This window comes from Tasmannia lanceolata, unplaced genomic scaffold, assembly GCF_043159265.1.
Source record: "Tasmannia lanceolata isolate RefF3 unplaced genomic scaffold, GAP_Taslan_0.1 ptg000054l, whole genome shotgun sequence".
Classification (NCBI taxonomy): Eukaryota; Viridiplantae; Streptophyta; class Magnoliopsida; order Canellales; family Winteraceae; genus Tasmannia; species Tasmannia lanceolata.
Window position 1 is genome coordinate 3,062,787 of NW_027518731.1, and position 17,287 is coordinate 3,080,073.

The 17,287-nt window shown below is 41.8% G+C and overlaps 1 protein-coding gene across 1 annotated transcript in view; it reads right to left on the bottom strand.

Moving 5' to 3' along the window:
• Positions 1–2,308: 2,308 nt before the first annotated feature.
• The window catches only part of LOC143864689 (cullin-associated NEDD8-dissociated protein 1-like), a 55,380-nt gene continuing 40,401 nt past the window's right edge, over positions 2,309–17,287 (bottom strand). The window contains exon 29 of the mRNA XM_077375443.1: positions 2,309–2,942. Coding sequence (XP_077231558.1) covers positions 2,846–2,942 — 97 coding nt within the window. The 3' untranslated portion in view covers positions 2,309–2,845. The remainder of the gene's footprint in view (positions 2,943–17,287) is intronic.

Here is a 17,287-nt window from a genome sequence, read left to right on the forward strand (position 1 = left end):
TTGGCTTCAGTTTTGTTTCTCCCCCTGTAAAACATCTGTGTCTTCCCCTTGGTGTTCTCTCATCAATCATGATTGGGATTCGTGGTTGAGAGAATTGAGTCTTGTCTTGAGTCGTGGAAGTACCTATCTCATGTCTTACTGGGAGGATTACACTACTCAAGGCATCTCTCTCTAATATTCCCACATATTATCTTTCCTTCTATTTATGTGCTAAATAGAATTGATATGATCTTCATGAACGTTTTGTGGAATGATGATTATGTTGTCAAGAAAGTTCATCTGATTAATTGGAAGATCATCTGTTGCCCCAATAGTGGGGGTGGGTTGGCCTTTGTTTCAAGAACATAAGAACCCCACAATGATGCAAGTGAAGGAGCTTTTTAAACACTAGTTTTAACTAGTTTAATTGTCTATATTATTGCAAACAATGTAAACAATCCGACGGATCCAAAGGACCCGAACTGTAATGTACCAAATTTGAGCATAACAACTAGATCCGAACCGTGTGTATTGGATTTATATCCTCGGGCCCAGAATTATTTTGGATCATTGCCACAAAATCCAATCGAGCATCCTCGATGGAGGGCGTCAATGCATGAAAACCTCTGTATCAGAGGGTTGGGATCATCCTATAGAAATGATTTTCAGGGCAAAAAAAATGGACGGTTTGGGTCATCCTTCAAAATGGGCTGTTTAGAGTGCTTTTTGAGAAATACTGGACTATACCGCCACACTCCAAATACAAAACTCTTATTAATTACTCTGAATTATGGAGACAGGAGAGTTCTCAGCATTCTAAAATCTCGGATTTCATTTACCCTAAGCACGGCTAAATTTTATTTCATAGTTTCCCTCTGTCATGTCTGTAATGAAGTTGGAGTCGTGCTTGAATTTCATTCCCAGAAACAGAAAGAAAATGTTGCACTTTTCAAAATACAATGAGATCAAATAACTATTACTCGGTGGGTCCCATGTTTGATTCATCAGGTCCATCAAAGAAACGGTATGGGTTATTTTATTGTTACCAGTTGGCATGAGTTTTGGGCCATCAGAGATGGAGCATTGAGTCTATCAGATGAACTGTCAAGATTAGTCAAAAGCCCAGGTGGGTTCCCTCATGATGTTCTATAGGATGAACGGTCTTGATTTCATACACATGCCCAGATGGGATCCTAGAATTGAGCGACACGATTGATTCACCAAAAGATGACTGAGCATTAATTAGTTGAGCAGCTCCATTTGATTAACCTATTTTCTTAAACCATAGGTGCAAAATCATCTTTATATGGGGAAAATAGGGCCATGATTTTTTCACCCCCACCTGTAGGATAACACGCCCCCCTCTTAAGGTGATTTCACTTCAAAAAGCGTAAGTCTTCCCACAATTCAACTTACCAGGGGTGCGAAAAAATCATCACCGGAAGAATATTTTGGACAAGAATTGATTTTGGTTTTCCAATCAGCCACGTCTACTTTGATCCTTATGTTAAATCATCCTGGCAATTATATATATATATAGCTTTGGCACTGCCATGTTTTGATAATTACACAACTCCGCTTGTTTTCACCGTTTTAACCAACTTTTGAGAGCTTTTTGGAGATTTCTTTGCTGAGATTGTATAATTACCAAGACATGGCAGTGCCAATATCAGTTGCCTCATTTATTCATGGAAATTATCATCCAAATTCTGCCAATGAGGAGGGTTTGGTGGGTTTAGTCGTGAGGGATTTTGAAGGTCAAGTATACTGTCAGTGAGTCATTGGGACTTGCATTTAAAGGCACTGAAAACACTCGGGGCCTTCCATGGACTTGTCAGGAACTTACTATATTCATCAAGTTAATCCACGGATATAGCTATGGATCGGCCGAACCAGGCATATAAAGCATAGCAAATGAAACCAATTTCCCGAGTAGGATACCTGTATTTGGAGGCCATGAAAGCAGCTTCCCTTCCATGATCCTGTCCATCATCAAATTACTTTGATCTTATTGTTCGCCCGCTTTGATTAGAGCTTCTCCGTACACGTGCCAATTACTAATATTATTATTTGGAAATTTAGCATTTTGGTAATTTAATCTATATGCCAATTTACTAATGTATTTCAAATGCATACATATATAACCCTCTGCAAAGTAATATGATGCACGGTACTTTATACTGCTCACAAAATTCCCCTGCATTTCAGTATGTTCAGGTGTTGGATGTTCAATCTGTTCTACACATGGCATACTACTGGCCTTACTGTTTACACTGTTAATAAGTAGGTCCAACAAAACATAGCAAAAAGATACCTCACACCATATACATAGATCAAAACCACCTTGGAATTAAAAAAGTTTCTTTCAGCTTGTGTTTTTTAAATTCCAGTACTTCAATGAAACGGAAACGGAAACAAAACCGAGAAAATCGATAGAATTTTGATGTAATAACAGGTTTAAGAGTACAGCAATTACGACAGAAGAGAAAAGATCAATTTACAGAAATCATATCTGAAGATCTTTCCAATATAAGAGGCTCTTTTGTTCTTCTCTTTCTGTTCTTGATTTTCATTCCCATTCTCACATTGGGTGGAGGTGGGTTGTGGTTGTAAGTATAATAAAAGACCATAATGAGGACCAACCTTCATGACTGAACACCCTGATGAACTGATATTTCATTCTTCATATTTGGGTTTGTCATATAAAGGCTGGATTTTCATTGCCATTTTGATATGGAGGCTATAAACTGGAGGCAAAAATTTACAAGGGAAGAATTAAAATGCTATTTCTCTTTCTCCATGAATTCCCATGCAGCTCATGAAGACAGTAAAAATGTGTTTAAGTGCCTAAATCAGAGGGACCCTATCACTCGCACCGCACGGAAGCATACTTTTCGGAAAGCAAGGTGTTCCTCGTTATGTAGTTCATTAGCATCTTCAACTTCATACTGCAGTCGCCTCCACTGGGCACAAGACAAAAATAAAAAAATAAAAAATAAAAGACAAGGACGATAATAGTACAAAGGAGTATTAAGAAAAATCAACAAGCACTGTACTACAATGTCCTATTTAAGAATTAAGCATGGCCAAATGCCTATAAATCAACATACATTATGCGAACTTCGGTAAAGATAGAAATATCTAAATTTCTTGCTTTGATCATGAAACTTACTGGACAAAATGATGAGGTCTTTATTTGTATGTAACCCAGACACAAATGGCAGCCAAACTTGTATTTGACATTGTAAGTGTAAATACCACTAATATGTCATATATCCATGCTGTACTTATGTAACATAATCAGTATAACTTGTCCCTAGCAGGTCTTTGGTAGTGATGTCAACTCATGCCAGAATCCAAATCCATCTAATTCAAGGCACTGTTAAATAAACTTCACATAACAAAAATTTAAGAGATAATTGAAATTGGAAGTCTGTTAGGCAATGTAGGTCCCTTGGCAAATTTATCAATCATTCCTCATGAAAGAAGTGCCCATGTATAATGACAGAAGCAACTTCACACATCCACCACCCAGTCATGGGGGGATATCGGACCCCTATGGAACCACTGTCCTACCCTACAAACTTTTGAACCTAGTAAGAAAGTTCCATTGAAGGAGAAAGAACTATAAAGAAAAAAATTCTAAATTTGGAATATTAGGCATCCAAACAACACTAAATAACATTATGCAAAGCATAACAAGACTTACCTCATCTTGTCCATCAGATTTCACTTATAGAATATCATTTCTTGATGCATTTCGTCCTTCCAGAAAATATGAAAGAACAGGAGCAAGGGGAGAGGGAGCTCAGTCCAATGAAAATGAATGCACTTTGGATTGGACACAAATTTTAGGGGAGGAATGTCGTCTAAAAAGAAGGTAAAAATCCAATTTTTAAGGATCTAAAGGGGCTTCTAAAGAGGAATAGGTGTCATGGGTTTTGGCGGGAGAAAACTCCACTTATTTGTTCGTAGGTTTAGGTTGTTAGGCAGTGACAAAGAGCCCTGTATATTTGTAGTGTCTTTGGAGGATGGACTTTTATTTATGAAAAGAAAATAGAGAAGTAATTTTGGGAGAGAATTAGAAAAATTTCTCTGGCTTCCATCTTTCTGCATATATTTCAAGTGTGTAGGAATTCCATATTTGAAGATTGATGATCCGGAGTCGAACCAAAGGGCGCCGGGTGTTGTATCTCTTCAAGGAAAAGGTTCTATCCTACAGCTGTGAATCACCGAGGATAGGGTTTTCATTCCCCTTTATTTGCATATATTTTTGGGACTATACCAAGGTCAGTACATCATCAATTTTATTGCTGCAGCTTAATTTATAGAACTGATTTATTCCAAGAGGGGTGCTCCCATCGAGAAAATTTTGCATGTTTTGTTGTTTTATTTGGCTTCAAAAATTCAGTATATGTTTATATATTGTGGATTGGCTATTGTGAATGGTATCATCATAGCCTAAAAGGCCAGAAAGACTTCAGCCTCAACCCATGAGAGACACACTAGACCAGAAACCTTGAGATAAGCACCCATTCCTCATTCCTAGGACGCGAATATGCACTTCCACTAGAAAGTTCATCAACATGGGTACTAGGACAAACCTGATTTTTTTTTCCTTCTTTTACATCATTATTTATAATTATATAATACATAGTATTGATGTATAGTAATCAAATATATATATAAATATATATATATATATATATATATATATATATATATATTGAGGAAAATGATTGTGAGCTTGAAGCTCATATAGCTTATATGAGCTTGAGGGCCAAACACATGTGGGCCCACATTGTTAGGATGATCCAAAGCATTCATTTGAAAGGCCCTTACATAGATAGGGTGTGTACAAAAAATCAGCTCCATAGGATCATCCTAACCCATCCAAAAGTGGAGGGCAGAATGGACAGACACCGTTTGCCACAAATCTGCCCATTTTTGCCCTCCGCTTTTGGACGGGTTCGGATAATCCAATGGAGCTGATTTTTGGTACACACCCTATCTATGATGGGGCCTTGCAAATGAATGGTTTGGATCACCACAAAAAATGTGGGACCCATGTGTTTGGGCCCCCAAGCTCATATAAGCTATATGAGCTTCAAGCTCAAAATCATTTTCCTCATATTATATATATATATATATATATATATATATATATATATATATATATATATATAAAGGAATAAGATTGGGCGGTCGACCTCACAAAGCTTAGGTGCGGTCGAGGGCCCCAAACTCATGTGGGCCCACTTTGTTAGGATGATCCAAATCATCCATTTGAAAGGCCCTTACATAGATGGGGTATGTACAAAAAATCAGCTCCATAGGATCATCCTAACCCATCCATTTCTGGAGGTCAAAATGAACAGACACCGTTTGCCACAAATTTGTCCATTTTTGCCCACCACTTTTGGAGGGGTTGGGATGATCCAATGGACCTGATTTTTTGTACACACCCTATCCATGATGGGGTCTTGCAAATGAATGGTTTTGATCAGCACAAAAAATGTGGGACCCATGTGTTTGGGCCCTCGACTGCACCTAAGCTTAGGTGCGCTCGACCGCACACTCCTTTTCCTCATATATATATATATATATATATATATATATATATATATATATATATATATATATATATATATATATATGAGCACTGCAAGGAAAACTGGATCCCGTCTTGAGAAAAAAAAAAAAAAAACAGGCTTCAACCATTAGAGCCATGCCCACTAAATCACCATAAAAGCAATAAATACAACTTGAAAATGGTCAAATCAATGGTGATCTCACTCCCGTTTTTATCAGCCTACCCCAATAGTTTGGGACAAAGGCTTAGTGGAGTTGAGTTGAGTTAAGAATCCCGTTTTCAAAGTGTTTTCCCACACACACACACACACACACATAACTCTCTCTCTCTCTCTCTCTCTCTCTCTCTCTCTCTCTCTCTCTCTCTCTCTCTCTCTCTATATATATATATATATATATATATATATATATATATATATATATATGAGGAAAAGGAGTGTGAGGTCGACCGCATATAAGGTTATATGCGGTCGAGGGCCCAAACAGGTGGGTCCGACATTTTTTGTGGTGATCAAAACCATTCATTTGCAAGGCCCCATCATAGATAGGGTGTGGACAAAAAATCAACTCCATAGGATCATCCTAACCCATCCAAACGTGGAGGACAAAATGGACAGACTTGCAAATAAATGCTTTGGATCATCCTAACAACTTGGGCCCACATGAGTTTTGGGCCCTCGACCGCACCTAAGCTTGGTGCGGTCGAGCGCACAATCTTATTCCTCTATATATATATATATATATATATGTTTCTACACCTCATTTTCTGATGGGCGGGACCAATCAATTTACTCCCATGCATAGCATGGGCCAAGAATACTAGTACACACACACACACAGATACATATATATAGAGAGAGAGAGAGAAGAGTTTCTACACACTAGTGTAGATAAGTTATCTACACACTAGCTTAAAATACAGTGGGGGCCACATTGTTTGGGTGATCCAAGGCATTCATTTGATGGGCCCTTACATAGATAGGGTGTGCCCAAATAATCAGCTCCATAGGATCATTCCAACCCTACGATTTGTGGAGGTAAAATGGACGTATATAAACCATCATAAATCTGTCCATTTTTTGCCTCCACGGTTCGAATGGTTTTGATCACCCAAACAATGTGGCCCCCACTGTATTTTAAGCTAGTGTGTAGATAACTTATCTACACTAGTGTGTAGAAACTCTTCTCTCATATATATATATATATATATATATATATATATATATATAGAGGAAACTGTTGGTGAGCTTAAGCTTATATAGGGGAAAGTGATTGCCCAATTTTTGTTCTCCACAAATGGAGGGGTTAGGATGATCCTATGGAGCTGATTTTTGGTACACCCCCTATCTATGATAAGGCCTTGGAAATGAATGGTTTGGATCACTCCCCAAAATGTGGGACCCATGTGATTGGAAAAGCTAGCTCACCATAAGTTTGGTGAGCTTAAGCTCACCAACAGTTTCCTCATATATATATATATATATATAGATATATAGATATATATATATATATATATATATATATATATATGTGTGGGGAAAGTGATTGTGAGCGGCCCCTCATATAAGCTTATATGAGGTGACTGCTAAAAACATGGTGGGCACACATTTTTGGGGTGATCCGAGCCGGTCATTTGATAGGCCCTGACGTAGATAGGGGGTGCCCAAAAAATCAGCTCCATAGGATCATCCCAACCCTACTAACTATGGAGGTGAAAGAGGGGGAAATGGGTGGGTATAAATTTGCCCACTTACCCGTCCATTTTCCCCTCTTTCACCTTCACAGTACGAAGGGTTGGGATGATCCTATGGAGCTGATTTTTTGGGCACCCCTTATCTACGTCAGGGCCTATCAAATGACCGGTTCGGATCACCCCAAAAATGTGTGCCCACCATGTTTTTAACGGTCACCTCATATAAGCTTATATGAGGGGCCGCTCACAATCACTTTCCCCTATATATATAAGTTGGTGCACCATTTTTTTGGTGCGCTTAAGTGGTTATAACGCCTCCCATTCGTTTAAATATTTGGGTCCCGCTTAAGCAAACCAATGGGAGGCGTTATTACCACTTAGCGCACCAAAACAAATGGTGCGCTTAACACTTTTCTCATATATATATGAGAAAACGGTTTCTGCACACAAGTGTAGATAAGTTATCTACACACTAGCTTAAAATACAGTGGAGGGCATATGGTTTGAGTGATCCAAACCATTCATTTGATTGGCCCTCACATAGATAGGGTGTCCACAAAAAATCAGCTCCATAAGATCATCCCAACCCTACGATTTGTGGAGGTAAAATGGACGTTTATAAACCTTCACAAATCTGTCCATTTTTTGCCTCCATGGTTCGAAGGGTTAGGATGATCCTATGAAGCTGATTTTTTAGGCACACCCTATCTATGTGAGGTAGGGGTGTAAACGAGTCGAGCCGAGCCGAGCTTGGCCAGGCTAGGCTCAGCTCGTTAAGCTCAAAAGCTTGGCTCGGGCTCGAAATAGGCTCGGGCTCGGGCTTGGCCAGGCTCGCGAGCCTTATCGAGCTCGGGTTATATTAAGTTCACACCCCTCATCTTCCCTGGACAGCCCTATCTAGTGTAATTTGACTACTCTTTTTACACTACGGGGGGGTGGCCCAAGTAACAAATGGAGTTCCAAAAAAGAAGTGACATATTTTGCCTCCCCCTTTCACTCCCTGGACAACCCTTTTAGTGTATATATTAATATATAATATATATATTTAAATATATTAAATTCTTAACGAGCCTTAACGAGCCGAGGCGAGCCTAGCCTAGCTCGGGCTCGGCTCGTTGAAGATTTGAACCGAGCTCGAGCTCGAGCTCGAGCGAGCTTCCGAGCCCGAGCCAAAATTGACACCCTTAATGTGAGGGCCCATCAAATGAATGCTTTGGATCACCCAAACAATGTGGCCCCCACTGTATTTTAAGCTAGTGTGTAGATAACTTATCTACACTAGTGTGTAGAAACTCTTCTCTCTCATATATATATATATATAGAGAGAGAGAGAGAGAGAGAAAGAGGAGAGTGAAATCCTTAGTTGTTTTGGATTTTATTTGCTCGAATCTTCCTGAAGAGTAAAACGGTTGCTCTCTTCATCAGGATTGCATATTATGGATTTGGTTAGATCGGAGGAGGAGATGGGTTTTGCAAGGTTCTCAGAAAAGCTTCAAAGGAGGGATTGTCAGGAGTTGGGCTTCGCCTCCGGCGGGCCCTAACTGTCTCTTCTTCGTTGGGGGTTTCAATTTCCGTAGTCTCTCTGCCTTCTCCTTCCTCTCCTTCTTCCTCTTGTTCTTCTTCTTCATCTCCTCCTTCGTATATTTCGGTGGCAGCACTTTCTGATTCAGAGGTTGATTCTCCTACCGTGTATACTTCTGGTTCATCATACTCCGTTTCGGTATCTGTCGCGTTTCCATTTCGAACTCTTCTTCTCCTTCCGTTTCCTCCTCGGACGTAGGAGGAGGGAGGGGTCTGCACATTGTGTCTTAGGTCAGGTTGGGATATTTCAGCTGGTCGAATGGAGGAGTTCACGAAGAATATGCGCTCTAGTGGTTTGGAGTCGAACAGATTTCTCTCCCAATCTGATCTTGGAAATCGCAACTATGACAGCCAGGGGTCCTCAGTTGTCCGGTGGCAGATTAAAAAAAGCCGCCGAGAGGAGAGACTGCAAAGGGTTATAAAGAGAAGAAAAGCAAGTAACCTGGGGGACTGGCGATGCTCCAAGTGCAGATTCCTAAACTTCAGACGACGTCCCGAATGTTACCGATGTAGGAAGGTGTGGTCGGGTTTTGACCGTAATATCCCAGTTGGTTTCCAACGTCAGCTCCCGTCTACCTCAACCAGAACTGTAAAGAAGCTGCCTACCACGAATTTCCTGCAGAACCATTTGGAGGGGATGCAATCTAGGGGACAGATAGAGCCCGAAGGGAGTCAGCAGGAGACGGAGGTTGTTGCGGTAGGCCCGGAGGTGATGGACAATCTGTCTCAGTGCCCGGAGGAAATATGAGCTGAATCCATTGAGTTGGGATCTAGATTCGACCTTCAACAAACTTTTTGGGGTAAAACTAGAACATGATCAATGAAAGATTTTACGAAGTTAAAATGTTGGTTAGAAGAAGCTTCGGGAATTTCAGCCAAGTTCGAGATTTTTCCGATAGCCCAAGAGGAGGTTGCTATAACGTCTTCCCCGGATGCCTCGTACGTTGACTGCAGACTTCGGTGGGCTAATGCCAAGGATTGTCCTTTCGAAGAGCTACGTGAATGGAAGGATAAATTTTTCGGGAATTTCACGTCTTCATGGTGGTCGATTGTAGGGCTTCCTCCACATGCATGGGTGGTGGAAAATTTCAGGAAAATAGGCTGTCGTATTGGAAGGGTGCTAGCCACAGATGGATCATGTGATGAAGGTGATGGTTATGAGAAAGCGTTAATTTTTCTGATGACATCTTCAACCACCTCAGATTCTCTGAAATTACCGGTTTGCATCGACGAAACAGTGTACTGGGTGATGGCGTCAAGAAATGATAAACGTCCGGACGTACACAAAGTTCGACACTCAGACGAATTCAAGCGAACTTGGTCGGAAATTCTCTGTAACTCCGATAATGGGCGGTCGGAGAAGACAATGGCGCAAGATAGTAATTCTGCGGTGGTAGGTCTAACAAGCGCACCTCCCTATATTCTATTACCCTCCTACGTGTCCTATGCTGTGAGTGATAGCGTATGCAGAAATGGGAAGGGGACGGGTGTCAGGCATGTTGCGTCTGGTCTCCTATGCCAGGATGACGTGGCGATTGGAGCAAGCTCCTCCAGACGGCGGGAAACAGCCTTTACAAATTCAACTTCCCAGGTTCTCCTATCTCCATTGATTCAACTTGAGTCTCCCTATCCGTCGGATCGGCGTATAAAGAAGATGTGGGCCCCTCCAACTCAGCCTAAAGTGTTGGGCCTGTCTGAAAAATATAATATAGGGCTTTCTCCTTTTTCATCTTTTAATCGGGTTATAGCCCATATTGACAGTTCTACCGCAAAGGACAAAAGCCCATCTTCACCTCTTATCCAATTATCGGCTTTTGTTGACCACTCGCAGCTTTCAGAATCCTGTATTCTGCTTCTTGGTGATAAGGTAGCGGCTGGAAATTCTCGTCTAGTAGTCAATTTATCTGAGGCATTTACTGGAGTGTCCTATGATGAGCTTAATATTGAAGATACTCAAGAGGGTCACGGTATACAACAGGGGGGATGTTTGGATCATTACGATTCGGAATACTCATATCTAGATACTCTATCTTGTGCGACCACTGCTTTAATTCCAAACGCTGGTGCGACACTTGGGGGTTCGGTCTCCGGTAAAGAAATTTGCCATAGCCAAGTTCGGGTGGACTCTCCGGAGCGAGGCCTAATCGATTTCTGCTCTAGCCGAATGACGAACGATTTTTCTCACGCCGGTAGGAGGGAGTGTACGGTTGAGGCAGAGTATAGTGGAGGTGGTCTGGTTTCCCGAGAAGATACCGTGAAAGAAATCCTAGCGTTAGTATTATGTGTGGAGGAAAATATTAGTCCTCTTTCCTAGGTCGATCCCAAATCCGAAATTCTGGAGATTTTTGTAAATCATATAATTTCCACCAGCAGAGTTTTGGGATTGACCTACTCCGGGCCGGAAGATCAATTGCGTTCCATGTTCAGAGTTGCGGAGCTTCGAGAAATGGATCATAGGACCTTTGAAGATCCTTCCAGTGTTGAAGGTGTCAGGAAGATGTTACGGGAGCTAACCAAACTGAAATCAGATGTAAATTATGAAAAATCTCCCGCTAGTAAGAAAGTGGTTCATAATTCGCGAATGAACAGTAGAAATTGCCCCAGGGGAAGTGCACAGCGGTCGTCCGGTTGTAAATGAAGATTTTATCTTGGAATGTAAATGGGTTGGGGTCCTTGGAAAAAAAGGCACAGGTCAAAGACATAGTAAAAAGTACTAAGCCGGTTATAGTTTGTATTCAAGAAACAAAAATAGGGGTAGCAAACAGAGCTCTGATCATAAGTTTAGGTGGCAATTCCAATTGGGATTGGCTCTCGCTGGCATCTGAAGGAGTTGCAGGAGGTATTTTAGTTATGTGGGATCAATCTAAATGGGAGATCCAAGATTCTTGTGTAGGTCAGTTTTCCATCTCAATAGTTCTCGGTCAGGTGGGAAACAAAGATGTGGTTACTTTTTCAGGCATCTATGGCCCTACAGATAGGTCGGCGAAGTGCCAGATGTGGGAGGAACTTACCATGATTAGGAGCAAATGGGGAAATCTGTGGTGCTTAGGGGGAGATTTCAATGAAATCAGAAGGGTCGAAGAAAGATTGGGGTGTAGCAGAACTTCCCAGAATACGATTGAGTTTTCAGATTTCATTGCTGAAAATGAACTAATTGATATTCCGCTGATGGGGGCTAAATTTTCTTGGTCCAGAAACTCAAGGAAAAGTCGGTTAGATCGCTTTTTGTTCTGCCCTGGTTGGAATTCTATGTTCCCGGAAGTGTGTCAGAAGGCGATTGTGCATTCCGTTTCTGATCATTGCCCGCTGTTGTTGGATCCAAGATTGGATTCATGGGGTCCCTCACCTTTCAGATTCGAGATAGCGTGGTTAGAAATTCCTAACATGGTTGAGAGGCTGGGGGGGTGGAGGGAATCACATACAGTGGAGGGTGCAGCTGACTGGATCATAGGGGCGAAACTCTGTTTTGTTAAAAAAAAGCTCAAAGAGTGGAATTCTCTCAGATTAGAGGCTCTCCATGAGCGTCAATTATGGCTAAAAAATCGAATTCGGGACATATCTTTGGCCGATGAGGAAAGGTTAGCTTCAGAGGATGATTTGAATGAACTGGGAAAAATAAAGGAGGAACATAGAGGCAGCCTCCTGCAGGCAGAAATCTCATGGAGGCAGAAGTCCCGAGTTAGTTGGTTAAAGGAAGGAGATAAAAATACTGCTTACTTTCATAACATGGCCAGTGCAAGGCGTCGGAATAATAGAATCGAGGTATTGGAAGTGCAGGGATCCTTATCTTGTAGCAAAGAGGCGATTACCATGGAAATTCTTGACTACTATCGGAAGTTATATTCAGCGGAAGGTATTGTTCGGCCCAGGCTGGATGAGGTGATCTTTAAATCTCTCGATGCTATTAGCATCTCGGGACTGGAAAGCCCTTTTTTGGAGGAGGAGGTGGAGAAAGGGGTATTCTCGATGAATCTTGATAAAGCTCCGGGGCCAGACGGTTTCTGCCTTGCTTTCTTTCAGGCTTGTTGGGCGTATGTAAAGGGAGATATTATGGCCTTTTTTCGAGCATTTCACGATGGGTTGGAGTTGGATCGAGGAACAGGAGCCACTTTTATTGCTCTCATTCCAAAAGTTAAAGGAGCAGTGAAAGTATCTGACTTTCGGCCTATTAGCTTGGTAGGTTGTCTATATAAGATCTTGTCCAAAGTTTTGGCGGACCGGCTAAAGAGGGTACTTCCAACTATCATTTTTGAGAATCAGAGTGCTTTTGTTGGCCAGCGACAAATCTTGGATTGCTCGTTGGTGGCTAATGAAATGGTGGATTGGATGGCAAAATCAGGTGAGCAAGGTGTTATTTGTAAGCTGGACATGGAAAAAGCGTATGACAGAGTGGATTGGCAATGTTTGGACTACTTTTTACAAAGAATGGGTTTCGGTGGGAAGTGGCGAGGGTGGATCAGAAGTTGCTTATCTTCAGCTTATTTTTCCATTCTTATTAATGGCTCTGCAAAAGGTTTCTTTAAATCGTCTCGAGGCTTGCGTCAAGGGGATCCTCTATCTCCCTTTTTATTTGTTATTGTTGCGGAAGCCCTCAGCGTGCTGTTGATGAAAGGCCGATTGGAGAGTCTGATTTCAGGGGTTAAATGTAGCGAATCTGGGATTGAAGTCTCGCACTTGCAATTTGCGGATGACACCCTTCTCTTTTCCTCTCCCCAGGCCTCAAAGATTCTCAATCTTAAGGCAATTCTCAGGTGTTATGAATTAGTAACAGGGCTTCGATCAAATTTCTCAAAATCCAGACGTTACGCTGTTAATATAGACGAGGAAGGAGCTTCTAGTCTAGCCAATATTATGGGGTGTTCGCTGGAGAGTCTGCCTGCATCTTATTTGGGATTGCCCTTGGGAAGAGGGCGACCACATAAAAGTGCATGGGATCCCATTGTGGAACGAATCGAACGACGACTTGATACATGGAAGAGGAACTTGGTATCTAAAGGAGGCAGATTAACCTTGATTAAGGCCGTATTGGCCAATATACCGATATACCAGTTATCATTATTTAAATGCCCTGTGTCTGTTGTCCAGCGTATTGAACAGATTCAAAGAAGATTTTTGTGGGGGGGATCTGAGCAGAAGCGGGTTATGGCCTTAGTGAATTGGGAATTGGTTTGCAAGCCAATTCAAGGAGGAGGCCTCGGAATTCGAAGAATCAAGCACTGATGGGAAAATGGCTGTGGAGGTTTGGTGAAGAAAAATCAAGACTATGGACTAAAGTAATATCAGGGAAATATGGTGCTGCTCAAGGTGATTGGGTTACTATGAATAGCTTTAGCAAACCTGGGGTGACAATATGGAGGGATATCCTGTGCCTAACTCCTCTATTTGATCGAGGAGTTAGGTATAGAGTGTATTTCGGCGACAGGGTCTCTTTCTGGTCCATGAGGTGGTGTTCGAGCTCCCCTTTAAAAGTTTTATTCCCTGACCTCTTTTTAGTTGCCGTTGATAAATCAGTTTTAGTGAAAGATTGCTATGAGCGACTCGCTGGTAAAGTTATCTGGAATCCTCTCTTTCGTCGGAATTTTTTTGATCGAGAATTGCCCTCGGTGACAAATCTATTTCAGACTCTTGATCAGATCTATATAAGTTCTTCAGGGGAAGACAGAAGGTTGTGGGTATTAAACTCTTCTTGATGTTTTTCGGTCAAGTCTTTCTATAATAGTCTGTTGCCTTATGAGGAAAATGCTCTGGTAGCAAGGGTATGGAAAATAAAGGCTCCTCCTAGAGTATGTTTCTTTGGATGGTCAGCGTTAAGAAATAGAATCTCAACGGTGGACTTTCTGAGAAAGAGAAATATGCTGATTATTGATCAATGTGCTATGTGTATTGAATCAGGGGAGTCGGTAGACCATATTTTCATCCACTGTAGAGTAGCTCGGGAGGTCTGGGCGAGGATTTTAGAAAGGTTTGGCATTAATTGGGTGTTTCCATCCTCTCTTCCAGACTTGTTCGCAGGCTAGTCATGTACACCATGGGGCAAAAAAGGTAAGCGATTGTGGTGGCTTTCTCTAATGGCCTTCTTATGGGTTATATGGATCGAAAGGAACTCTCGAATCTTTGAAGGGAAAGCTAAATCTCCTTACTTTCTATTTATTAAGGTCATTGCTCTTACTATTTCTTGGGCTTGAGCTCTTCCGTTATTCCGATTCGTTTCGGCCTTCGAATTGTGGGAAGGGTGGGGAGTTGTTTGCAATAGCCAGGAGAATATTAATGTTTCCATCCAGCACTGGTGCCCTTCTTCTGAAGGGATAGTCAAATTAAATTTCGATGGCTCAAGCTTGGGTAACCCTGGCCCAGCAGGGATTGGTGGAGTATTAAGAGATAGTGATGGTGGGGTCTTTAAGGCTTTTTGTGGTCCAATCGGCATAGCAGATTCGAACGAGGCGGAGGTAAGAGCAGCGCATCAAGGTATCCTGTGCTTGGCAAGGGGCCGATTAGAAAGTTGTATTGCGGAGGGTGATTCGCTGAATGTTATCAGATGGCTTAGGGGCCCTAGGTGTTCTCCGTGGCGTTTTCTTCATTTCTTTGACGAAATTAAAGATATCTTACAAGGGCTTCCAGGTACCTTTCCAGCATGTGAGAAGATCTGCTAATGATGTGGCCGATAAGTTGGCGAAAGATGGAGTTTCGAAGCAGGATTTCGATCTTTATGATTTTCTTCCTCCCTAAATGTATCTCCCGGGATAGTTTAAGTTCCTTGGGTGTGGTTTGTTTTTCTTGCATTGTTTGGGGAACTTCCTCAGTCTTCTTTTAATATATTCTGCTACCATTCAAAAAAAAGAGAGAGAGAAAGAGGAATATGTTGGTGCGCTTAAGTGCACCATTTTTTTGGTGCGCTTAAGTGGTTATAACGCCTCCCATTCGTTTAAATATTTGGGTCCCGCTTAAGCAAACCAATGGGAGGCGTTATAGCCACTTAAGCGCACCAAAAACAAATGGTGCGCTTAACACTTTTCTCATATATATATGAGAAAACAGTTTCTGCACACAAGTGTAGATAAGTTATCTACACACTAGCTTAAAATACAGTGGAGGGCATATGGTTTGAGTGATCCAAACCATTCATTTGATTGGCCCTCACATAGATAGGGTGTCCACAAAAAATCAGCTCCATAAGATCATCCCAACCCTACGATTTGTGGAGGCAAAATGGACGTTTATAAACCTTCACAAATCTGTCCATTTTTTTCCTCCATGGTTCGAAGGGTTAGGATGATCCTATGAAGCTGATTTTTTGGGCACACCCTATCTATGGGAGGTAGGGGTGTAAACGAGTCGAGCCGAGCCGAGCTTGGCCTGGCTAGGCTCGGCTCGTTAAGCTCAAAAGCTTGGCTCGGGCTCGAAATAGGCTCGGGCTCGGGCTTGGCCAGGCTCGCGAGCCTTATCGAGCTCGGGTTATATTAAGTTCACACCCCTCATTTTCCCTGGACAGCCCTATCTAGTGTAATTTGACTACTCTTTTTACACTACGGGGGGTGGCCCAAGTAACAAATGGGGTTCCAAAAAAGAAGTGAAATATTTTCCCTCCCCCTTTCACTCCCTGGACAACCCTTTGTGTATATATTAATATATAATATATATATTTAAATATATTAAATTCTTAACGAGCCTTAACGAGCCGAGCCTGATCTAGCTCGGGCTCGTTAAGGATTTGAACCGAGCTCGAGCGAGCTTCCGAGCCCGAGCGAAAATTGACACCCTTAATGTGAGGGCCCATCAAATGAATGCTTTGGATCACCCAAACAATGTGACCCCCCCCCCCCCCACCCCCACTGTAATTTAAGGTAGTGTGTAGAAAACTAATCTACACTTGCGTGTAGAAAACCGTTTTCTCATATATATATATATATATATATAAAGCAGGTTGGAAAAGTCAGACATCAGACATTTTTTTTGTAAAATCTATTACATTGACGAGTGGACTTTCGCTGTGTTTCTCTCGAATTAAACCTCATTAATTTCCGAGCTTTACGTGTTTTACTTTAAATGGTTATGAATAAAATTCCATCCCGTGGGTCCCACTTCTCTGATGACGTCCCTTGCCTGTATATGGGCATCTCTCTCTCTCTCTCTCTCTCTCTCTCTCTCTCTCTCTCTCTCTCTCTCTCTCTCTCTCTCTCTCTCATAAAAGAAGGGGCGAGAATCCACAAGTACGCAACTCTCTCTCTCTCCACCGCCAGAGCTCCATCTACCTCCACCATAATTTCGCCAGACCTCGAACGTCCTGTTACTTGCGTTACAGATCTTGGCTTTGAAGTCTCCACCATGCTTCCGCCAAACCAGCTTCCAGTCTAGTTGCGTTACAGGTTTAGGGGCTGTTTGGATACGCGGATTTTTTAATCCAGGTTTTTAGTTTGAAAACAGTGTAAAAGATGGTTCATGATC